At 40.7% G+C, this 10,980-nt stretch overlaps 1 protein-coding gene across 2 annotated transcripts; it reads right to left on the reverse strand.

Moving 5' to 3' along the window:
• Positions 1–862: 862 nt before the first annotated feature.
• On the reverse strand, positions 863–7,344 carry LOC146522446 (nuclear factor 7, ovary-like). Of its 2 annotated transcripts, XM_085140012.1 has the most exons (10): positions 7,096–7,344; positions 5,845–6,075; positions 5,662–5,755; positions 5,471–5,566; positions 4,460–4,693; positions 4,158–4,305; positions 3,838–3,864; positions 3,450–3,514; positions 2,915–3,037; positions 863–2,551 (listed from the first exon to the last, which is right to left on the reverse strand). In XM_085140012.1, the coding sequence occupies exons 2-10, from the start codon at positions 6,069–6,071 to the stop codon at positions 2,165–2,167; spliced, it is 1,401 nt and encodes a 466-aa protein (XP_084996138.1). In that variant the 5' UTR covers positions 6,072–6,075; positions 7,096–7,344; the 3' UTR covers positions 863–2,164. The 2 variants fall into 2 exon arrangements, with proteins under 2 accessions (XP_084996138.1, XP_084996128.1); XM_085140002.1 differs by lacking the exon at positions 7,096–7,344 and having other exon boundaries at positions 5,845–7,088.
• Between the last annotated feature and the right edge of the window lie 3,636 nt (positions 7,345–10,980).

Genomic DNA, 10,980 nt, shown 5'->3' on the forward strand with positions numbered 1-10,980 from the left:
TCTTGCCCAAGGACACAACGAACGAGACTGTCGGAGCCGGGGCTCGAACCGGCAGCCTTCCAATTACAAGGCGAACTCCCCAACTCTTGAGCCACGATCACCCTACGATCGAATGTGGGTTGGGGTGGTGAAATACCCCATCGCGATTACTAAGGGATCACAGAGTACCCACGGAACACAGAGCGCCCGAGGTCCCAACTTAGGCCTGTTTACGCATAACTCGGGGCTCATCCGCCTAAGCGCTCGCCAGCGAGAAGCAGGAGAACCGAGAAGAAGGAGGACTGGGAGGCAGGGAGAGTCCGAGGTCATCACTTAGGCCGGTTTACGCGAACACTGCCAAGAAGGAGACGACGATGATGATGATGTGAAGTTGTGAGTTGTTTGCTCCGGCGGTTCGGGGTCCCTCCAGACTCCAGTGTTTGCCATCATAACTTATGAATGTGGGTTGGGGTGGCGAAATACCCCATTGCGATCACTAAAGGGTCACAGAGTACCAACGGAGGACGGAGCGCCCGCGGTCCCCACTTAGGCCGGTTTACGCATAACCTGGGGCCCATCCGGCTAATCAATCGCAAGCTAGGAGCAGGAGATCCAAGAAGAAGGAGGAAAGAGGACGGGGAGGCAGGGAGAGTCCGAGGTCCTCACTTAGGCCGGTTTATGCAAACACTCTTGAGAAGGAGACGGTGATGATGATGATGATGATGATGATGTGAAGTTGAGAGTTGTTGCCGTGGCGCTTGGGGGTCCCTCCAGACCCCGAGCCAGAGCCCCGTTTCGCGACGAGACCTGGGTCCGTGCTGCCGGGGTCTGCGTGACCCCCCCCCCCCCCCCCCCCCCCTTCTTTTATCCAGGCCGCACAAGGGTTAATTCTACCTTTAGAATTTGTCTAAACTCTGCGTTGGGATAAAAACTGCAAGTTAAAAGAACACAGCAGACTCTCAGGGATTCCGTTCACATTTATTTCAGCTTAAATACGTCACAATAATTAAAATTTTTACAATAATGAGAAGTAATTATATATACTTGATATCTTAGGCGCTATTAAATTCCGTACTTTTGAATTCTTTTGGCGACAGAGAAAGACTGGACTGGAGTGGTCAAGCTCAAAAAAGAATCTTTATTTTACACTTCCGCAAATGGAGACCCGCCACACGAACACACAAGCTCAGATCTGAAAGCATTAGAAGCCAGCATGGTTATATAGTTCTGCTGCACGTCACACACACACACACAGTTTATTTAGTTCCGCTTTTTCTATACTTCCTGTTTTCTGCACAAGACGTGCAGTCTACTCTGTGACTTTTGGCATACATTCTAACTCAAAAGGGCGTATTCCTACACTGGGCTCTCTAAAACAATATAAACAAAAAATAAGCATTAAGAATATATATTTATATCGTAACAACACACAAGCTATACTGATGTTAATATACTACTGTGGTGCTATGTGCCGACCCTCCCCAAGCCTGGTTCTGCCGGAGGTTTCTTCCTGTTAAAAGGGAGTTTTTCCTTCCCACTGTCGCCAAAGTGCTTGCTTATAGGGGGTCATATGATTGTTGGGTTTTCTTTGTATGTATTATTGTAGGGTCTACCTTACAATATAAAGCGCCTTGATAGAGGCGTCTGGTTGGAGTCATAAAGTTATTTTAAATCAGGTCTTGAGCTATAATCTAAGTTATACCATATTAATAAATTACCAAAGAATGAGTAGTGTAAAAATGTAGGCAGGATTCATGCAGTGCTATCCACCGTAGTGATCGTGTATAGGTGCATCTTATAGTTCCTAAACCATCACTAATGTGTCATTGTCAGATAACTGTGGACTTATCAGTGGAAGTTTTATCCTCATTTACATACATTTGTCCTACCTTAGTAGACATAAGTGGATGGTTCAGATGAACCCTTGCTTGGGTCTTTAGCTCTTTTTAAAAAAACTCTTTATAGATATCATTAGGAAGATTAAGAGACATTAGCAAACCTTGTGGTTAACTTATAGCTTTTGACTGGAATAAATAAATAATATGTCCAAACACCTTGCAGGAGCTAAGCTTGGTCTTTCGTTCTGCTCCCAGTGCCTTTTGTTTGCATTTACAGATTACAACTTATCCAGACAATGAATGTGGATGCTCTCAAGGTTTTAAAAAGGATCCTCCGAGTCTCTCGCTCAATGTGCTGAAGTGTCTACAGTGATCCCAGCCTCGATCGGGCAGATAACCAGCTGGCCCGTGTTCTTCCCGTTGTCATTTATGCAGGGGTTAAAGTACGGATACAGCGGCTCAGTGAAAGTGAGCCCGCTGTAAGTATAAATGTGAGTCTTTGCCTCTGTGTTGTAGAAGGACACCGAGCCTTCTTCATAGTCCAGGAATATACCGACTTTCTGAGGAATTTCTTTAAGGTGAAGAGTGACGGCGGGCCCAGCGCAGGCACACAGGCTACCACCGTTGCGTCGGCATATTGCCCAGTAACCGTTATCAGGGCGAACTGTGATGGCGCCCTTCCTGTTGATGGACTCCCGGGCCACCCCAAGATCCCAGTCTCTTTTATCCCCAACCTGAAACACAAAGAAGGACAAAAATGATGCTAAACTGCAGAGTAGAGCTTCATTTCTTTAGGTTGCTTTTTAAATGATAATAAATTTTTACTGACAGTAAACACAGCAGATATAAAATCAGAAGTGAACATCATGTAGCCACCAGGGGGCGTAAAGAGTTTTATTTTCCTGCTTATTTATTTCATATACATTATACAGTCCTAGTCACAGGTTGTGTGTTGGTGTTCATGTGTAATTTTCTTTGGTGTATTTTAACCCAAATCTTACTCTAAATAAAGCTGTTGTGTTCCACTTTGGATAATATTCACACTGATCACAACTATAAGCTGTTTAGCAGTTATTTATTTTATCCTTTTATCCTACCTGAACCACCCAGTAACGTTTCCCAGATGTGAAGCTTTGTTTTCCCAGCACGGCGACGCAGGAGTTGAACCTGCGGGGGTCGTCAGGTAGCGGGGTCGTCCACTGCTGGTAGCTCATGCTCACCTGTGAATTGCCACGATCACATTCATTCACAACAACTACTGATGCCGTACTTGTCATTATTTTGCATCTTCCTGACTTCTGATCCACTTTCCGTCATTTTAGTTCCTGCATAATATTTGTCATCCATTAGCTGTTGTCTGTAATTCACAGACTCTAATTTCACAGACAAGGAATGCAATTTCCCAATAATAGGTATTGTAATAAGTGTTTTCCCAATAATATTACAGGGCTAAACTGAACTGGTGTGTATAACTAACTAAGCAAATGACTTTACACTTAATTATACAAACAGCTGCACATGTATCAACACTTTGTTGGATCATTTTTTACAGCAGGACAAGACTTTGTTTAACTCTGAGCTCTTGTTAAGGTGTTACAGTCAGGAATCATGCAGCTGATAATTACAGCTCACCTTTTTATTATCCGGGGACAGGACCACCCAGCCAGCAGCAGTAGCAGGATCCAGAGTTACATCCACTGGAGACAGAGACAGAAAAAAAAACACATAAAAAGATTTGCTATTTCATATTTATTCAAATTTTCAGGATTAAAGAAATAATATGAAAAAATAACCCCGTTGTTTTGAAGCATATTGTTACTGAAGTCACCTTTTTTGGCAACAGAGTATCTGTATTCTGAATCATGTACATGTATAAAGATTATTTGAATAAGTGTGAAGAGCCACTTTCTTTCTACTGACATCAGTAACAGTCTTTATTAGACATGGTGGTGACAAATTTTCAATCTTGTGTAATCCATATAACGTAATCACAATATAAATATCATATCCATACACATACCTGCATATTTATTCATCTTGTTTACCTCTGCAAAAGATCAGAAAAGAAACTGTGTCATTTTAGTTTCATTAAACATTAACGTAGAACAATTAAAATATTCACTAATATTTTAGCGAATGTTACAAGATTTATTTTTGCACCCTAAGTGTATCACTAAAGTTAGTTATGTGCAGACTTATAGTGTAAAATATGATATAAATATATATGCAATACAAAAAATGGCAGGATTATGATAAAACCAAAGGAACTGGTGATGCAAAGAAAGTTTTGTGTTCTAAAATCAGAGACTATAATGTCATGTCATCATAAGGATTACAGACCCTCTGCACACAGCTTCCTCTCCAGTTCCTGGCAGATGTCGACCAGTTTGGAGAAATTTCTCCTCACAGTCCGTGCGTAGCTCTCCGATTGGACTCTGACGTCTGCCCAGTGCTTGACGGACATCGGAGCATCCAGATGTAAAAAGTTCTAAAACAGCATCAGTGACAGAAATGAGCACAAATAAAAGATTTCACTAACAAGCAGACAGGCCGGTGTGTATTCATATCATATTACAATCGCTTTAGATGCTTTAAACTTGCTTGGCTGCGCAGAAATATTAAACATAAATACTGATTCTGACCTGCTGGAGTTGAACTGGGTTCTCAATGTGCTCCAGGAGGTGCAGCTCACTGCGTCTCTTCTGCAGCTCATTGATCTCCTGGCTGATCTCCTTGAGAAGCTCCTCTGCTCTCTTCTCAGCCACCTCCTGCTTCCGTTCGATCTCCTCGATGAGCAAAGCCTGGTTTCTCTCAATGGCACTTACCATCATTGTGGCAGCCTGAACGCTGGCCTGTATCTCTCTTTCTTTATTTCTCTGCAGATATGAAAAGAGTTTAATTAATATGTGAAATATGTTAAAATGCACCACCTTTGTACTTTGCTACCCCTTCTTCAATGAAACGCAAAACAAATTAAACTTAGGGAAAAACTGCTTATGTATGATGATTCTTATTAATATGCCCATAATTTGACACATTTCCCCCCAAAAGAAGACATAACTTCAAAAAGAAGATGATCTCAGTGAGACCAGCCTGCAGACCTCTGATAACAGTGGATCTATTGTCCCAACCCACCTCCAGCCCTGCTTTTCCATGTCTCTTTATGTCTACATAATGAAGGTTTATTATATCAATAAAAACAACTAATAAAAGTTTAAAAGAGCTCTTAAAACAGAGCCACGCTGCCATATATGAATTACTAAAGATGGAAAAATACTTTGCCTGAAGTAATCCTGACTTTAGAAGATATGCAAGGATTTTAGCTTTTGAGTTTCTATAGTTACTCTGCCCTGTAATCAGAGTCTTTTGTGCACAAGGTTACTTACACTCTGCATGGATATAATAGCAGGATAAACTGCAAATAAAAGCCAAAAGTGGATTCCAGGCTTGAAAAGTGAAGCTAATGCATTTTTTAAAATGACCAGCAGGGGGAGTCTCCTCTTTTTAAATAAAGTCTACATGAAGCAGAACAACACTGCTGTTTTTCTTCTGGTGTGAGCTTCTCCAAACAAATTAGTTGAACTTTTGTTTCTTAGAGAGCAAAGAGGCCGAGAAATGTTCATGTCTGTAAATGATTAAAAAGCAATGCTCACTTTGCTCAGCTCCATTGACTGTTTGATCTCCTCGGTCTTTCTGATTCGGATCTGGATCATCTGTTGATACTGCTCTTGGGTCTTCTTTATCCGAGTCTGCAGAGGTTGAAGTTGAAAACATGTATTTTACATCTTGGATTATCTGGAGTTCCTTACAAGATAATCCATCAGCATCGTTATCTTTCTCCCACCTTGATCTTGATGTCCTTCTCTTCTCCAGACGTGGATGGCTGTTGTGGAATGATGGGTCTCTTTGGTTTGAATCCTGGCATTTCCTTTAACAAGCTTTAAGATGATGATGTACATATGATTAGTTTCAATCAAATGTGCTAAAACGTTGAAATAAAGCACTATAGTATAGTTAGTCAACCAACCTTTGAAATCTTTCAGTGATTTCTTTTAAGGCCCAATTCACCCTGAGTTCGGGGCGACTTCTGAAGGATTCTTTGCACAGCGGACAATCCGACTTATGCGCCACATCCCAATAACGTTTGATGCACTCCAGGCAGAAATTGTGCCCACACGGGATAGAGACAGGGTTTTTGAAGCTGTACAAACAGATGCTGCACTGAAATTGCTCCTCAGACAATGTGGAGGCCATGTTTCTGACAGAGAAATAACATTTTGTTACCCACACATGTTGAAATTCTTCTGTACACTCTGGGATTTAAACTCTTTAGGTCAGATTGTAAAGATGCAGGTTTATAAATCTAAGTTTAAAAAAATCTAAATGGCAAACCAAGAAGACTAAAGGATATTTTTAAACATAAGATCAAAGTAAAGCGTCCAGTGTATTTCACAGAAAAGGGCAAAACACATGAAAGCTCATCATGCTGTAGCACAGAGAAAAGTGGACAGATTTATTTCAGATGCTTCTAAGACAACAACTATGTTTAAGTTTAATCTGCAGACTGCAAATATACAAGGGTTCACAAACAGAGTCTGAAAGTCCTAGTGGAAACATACTGTTACATTTTTATGAATCTAATGGATTTACCAGTAAATCAGATCAAAAAATGGCTGTGAAAGAGGCAATAGAAGGAGAAAATCTCAGACTTTTCATTGACTGAATTATTGACTACAATAATTTTCTTTGTAGTCAAATTTAAAATCAAAGAAATGCTCATTATTTCAGCGTAGATTAACTAAATTAAAAGAAAGAAATTTTGAGACAATGGGTAAAATTCAAATGAAAACAATATAAAGAGAAATTGTTTCTGAACCTTTTCTTACAATTTCATCACTATGTTAACTATTTTACTCACTTACTTGAATTTTTGCCCAATAAATCAGCCCTCAGCTCTTTATTAATGCATTTTATTTAGCCACTGCTCTCCCTGAGTTCTCTCTAACACTCCAGTCAACGTGTTAAAAATGTAAAAGTAGTAGTAGTTGTTGCTCTAATTTAAAGATTGAAACCTGAGATTACATCCACAATACACACACCTACATTTTACACATCATCTCTGAGATATCCACTTTTACTATTTCTGTGCCTCTATTTAAAAATATTGCTGTCAATATTTGGATCAAAAGTCAGTCTATCTTGAAGAAAAGGCAGCTGATGTCTTGTTTCATGTATTTTTATTCTCTACGCTGTCTGCTTGGTATAAATAATCACTTACTTGTTTAGGTCATGCAAGCAGACGGTCTTGAAAGACGTGATGAACGCAGAACGAATGCCCACAAAAACACGCTCGTCTCTCTAAAAAGTAAAACACGGTACAAAGTTCCTCCCACAGTGGAAATTCCCAACGAGTTATACCGGTTATTCTTGTTCTCCCTGTTAGCTTTTCCTTGCATTTACTCTACATTTTAATTGCTGTTCGCTGTTGCAAATGTTTTTGTATGCAGTTATCAATTTAACTACAGATTAAATCCAAGCAATTAATAAATACAGGCTGGGAATGACAACAACGTGTGCTTTGGTGCAGAAATAATCGACCTTCCTATTGTCTTTCATTGGACATACGTTTCCTTTTATGATCAACATGAAAAGGGTTCAAACAGAAAATATTTATTTATGGGCTACAAAAATAGGCCTAAATTCAGCAATATAAACTTAATTAGAGTATAAAAAACAATGCTTTGAGGGATCAGGTATATAATTCCTTAATGTAAATAATATAGTTTAAGACAAAACCCAAAGGAGGTCAATGGCACAGTCTCCAGAGCAGGGATGGGGAGTGAATAGTCCCACGGGGTCACATGAGTAGCTGGGACTGTTGTGGAGGGCCGCTGTCTAAAGCTTATTAGTGCAGACCTCAACAACTGTCCCAGCTTCTCATGTGACCCCGTGGGAAAATTCATATCCCCACCCCTGCCAGAGTCTTTGGACCCTGTTGTCAACTTTGTCCCTGTACTAAGCAGTTCAAGATTCAAGAGATTCAAAGCGTTTATTGTCATGTGTATGAAGAAAAGCATTTCTCTGTGCAATGAAATTCTTTCTCTGCTGTCCACACACAGATGCCGGTTAAAATGTACAAATAGAACTAGAACAATGGAAATACAAATAGTATAAATAAATAAATGGAGACACAAATTGAAGTGTTAAATAGATTTGTGCGCAAAAGAGGGATGATGGTTGTGGTCTTGAAGCATATGGGGACGGTACTCTGGCTGAGGGAGAGGTTGAATATGGGAGTGAGAACATCAGCCAACTCGTTAGCACATGCTTCAAGGACCCGTCCTGGGATGCTATCTGGTCCTGCTGCCTCAATACATTGAGGTCATCTAGCTGCTAACAGACTGCCTGCAGAGCTGATGGTGCTGATGGTGGTCCTAAACTCTGTGATGTGCTGCAAGCCTTGCCACATCCGCCCGAGGTCAGCAGAAGAATAGAAGCCATCCAGTTTCTCTCTGTACTGCCTCTTGGCCGCTGTAATGGCTTTCCTCAGTCCATACCTCGCAGCTTTGTACTCGGTCTCATTGCCTGATCTAAATGCGAGAGACCGAGTACGCAGCATGTGTCGTACCTGACTGCTGATCCAGTCAACAGGGGAACTTTGTGACATCTGTGGTGGGCACAATATTGTCAACACAGGTGCTGATGTACCCGGTCACATATTCAGCATAGTCCTGTATATTGACAGAGCAGATCTCCTTGGTGGCTGCAGTTTGAAACAGTCTGTTTGGGCAAAACAGTCCTGTAGGATGCTCTCAGACTCTGGGGCCCACAGTTTAACAGGTGTGATGACAGGGTTCGATTGTTTCAGTTTCTGTCTGTAAGCCGGGTACATGAACAGAGAGATGTAGTCAGACTGTCCAAAGTGGGGATGTGGTGCAGCCCTGTATGCACCGTGTATGTTGCTGTAGACATGATCCAGGGTGTTAAGTAATGTTGCTGCGAGATGCCACAAATGGTAAAATCTTTCATTGTTAAGTTTGTAGTAATTTTAAATCTGCAAACAGAGTAATTCATTCGAGGAAGCTCTGTGTCACAGAGGCCTTGATGAACACACCCATGGTTGTTGGGATGAATCATTCCCAGGTCAGAGCTGGATTTTTCTAATCCATCCTGTGTGACACATAGCCAGCTAAAAATATGCAGGAATGCTTTTCAGGTCATTTACAGTAATTGCATTAGGTAGTGGCATATCGGTATAAACACACCCAAATAAAGACAGTAAACACCATCAGCAGCCAGCACACAGACTGGCTCCCTGATACCAGCATCTGTTAAAGCTTAAATTGTTCCTAGTTTATGTAGAAGAAGAAATGAGGTGCTACAGCTCCTGCTTCTGTTAGAAATATCACTGTTCCTACTCTGCTCTGTTTTGTTTCACTGGGTCACACTCATACTGTGTCATGACTCATTCAGGTTCCCGCTGGACGCGTCCTGTTTAACCTTTCAGCTGAATGCCACACCAAACTCACGTGTTTCACACTTCCAGTACAATAAGTATTAATTCTATTGTTCTTGCTTGTTCTCTGCACGAGTGTTGCCAATATGCACGTGTGTAAAGCTGGCACGCTGTCACAGCATTGCACTTTGAACTAGGAAGGTGCAAGTCATTTTTACAATGACAATTTTGGTTTCCAGTAATTTTCTAAAACAGTTACCCCAACAGAGATGACAGGTGAAACTGCTAGTGTAAAACTTCCTGGTATTTTTTTGTTATTCAGCTCTTCACGTGCTATCTATAAATATACTGAACAGTGCTGTGGGTATAACAGACTGGTAAAGAGGGCCAGCTCTGTCTTGGCCAGTCCCCTAGACTCCAAAGAGGAGGATGTTAGCCAAGCAAAGGTTTATTATGGACAACACTGCTAACCCCCTGCATGATACTGCAGAGGCCCTGAGCAGCTCCTTCAGCAACTGACTCTTCCTGGCACTGTGTAGGAGACAGGTTCTTTAATCCTGCCTTTCTGGTTAGGCTCCTCCTACGCTCACCAGACAAAACATGACAGACATGCTTACCAAATCCTTGACGAGAAGGAAGAATGAGGCTTTGGGAATTTAGGCCACGTAGTGAAAAGAGTGACAAACACAAGGATTAGCTCATGTGGACGTCAAAGTTCACTTCCAGTTGGATGACACAGTTTTATTTGTTTGAGCTATTAGTATTAATTTTTCAGTTTTTAGTGAAGTTTTATTTGGCTTAGTTGACTTACTTCCCTTACAACTACCAGAAAAAAATCACAGTTTGGTGTTAAAGTACTTCCTGGTACTCTGAAAGGCCTAAAGTGAAACTCCACACGTGTTCCCCTGATCCACAACACAGCTGTCAGGAACGATGACAGAATGATAAATCATCTTGTAAATGTTTTCTCACGTGGCTGTTACGCCCATGTTTTTAGCCTTGCTAACTGTTCCTGTTGTGCTGCTCACAAATATGCAAGCCTTATTTACGTGTAACACACTTAAATATAAAGTCTGGAATTCTCGGTGTTCAACACGCTAACAAACTTTCTTTGTTGATTTTCAAAGCAGACTAACCTGACATAACAAACAATATACTATCTCCATTCTGGAATAAGGAGTACAACCTGCCTGTTTTGTTAAGAAAGCTATTATGATAACTCCAAATATTCCAGTCTCAACTAGTTTGGGTCAAGTTAATGGTTGATATGACTTCAAACACTGAGGCGTCCTCCCTAACTGATGTGAAAAGCACCTGATAAAATACAGAACAGATTTTTGAGTTAAATTAAAAAAGTCTTTGTAAAAGTGATGCCCGTGAAATCAGTTCAAACCTGCTTCCTGTCAACATTATGCCAGTGTGATTGTGTAAAAGGAAGCAACGATTCAATATTAATAACTATAAATGATTAAAAAAGGAAACCCAGAATGGACAAAAAAATGCAAGTAGATAAAAAGGGATTTTACATGATTAAAGCAATTGACATGGAAAAAGAGACACAACAAAGTACTTTCATTATTATTATACATATTGGTTATGCTCATCAAAGAAAAAACACAAGAACAACAAAAGCAAACACTCTTCCATCACTTTGGACGCCAGTATTTGTCCCAAAATGAACAATGTTGGACTCTGTGGATAAAAGGC

The sequence above is a fragment of the Neolamprologus multifasciatus genome, chromosome 3 (assembly GCF_963576455.1).
Source record: "Neolamprologus multifasciatus chromosome 3, fNeoMul1.2, whole genome shotgun sequence".
Taxonomy (NCBI): domain Eukaryota; kingdom Metazoa; phylum Chordata; class Actinopteri; order Cichliformes; family Cichlidae; genus Neolamprologus; species Neolamprologus multifasciatus.

What these genes read in the sequence shown, in the direction of transcription:
- LOC146522446 (XM_085140012.1), bottom strand. Translation starts at nt 6,071, where the DNA reads ATGGCCTCCACATTGTCTGAGGAGCAATTTCAGTGCAGCATCTGTTTG. An exon ending in AGAAGGACATCAAGATCAAG is followed by an intron (nt 5,567 to 5,661) that starts GTGGGAGAAAGA and finishes CAACCTCTGCAG; the next exon opens with ACTCGGATAAAGAAGACCCA. An exon ending in ACCCAGTTCAACTCCAGCAG is followed by an intron (nt 4,306 to 4,459) that starts GTCAGAATCAGT and finishes ATGCTGTTTTAG; the next exon opens with AACTTTTTACATCTGGATGC.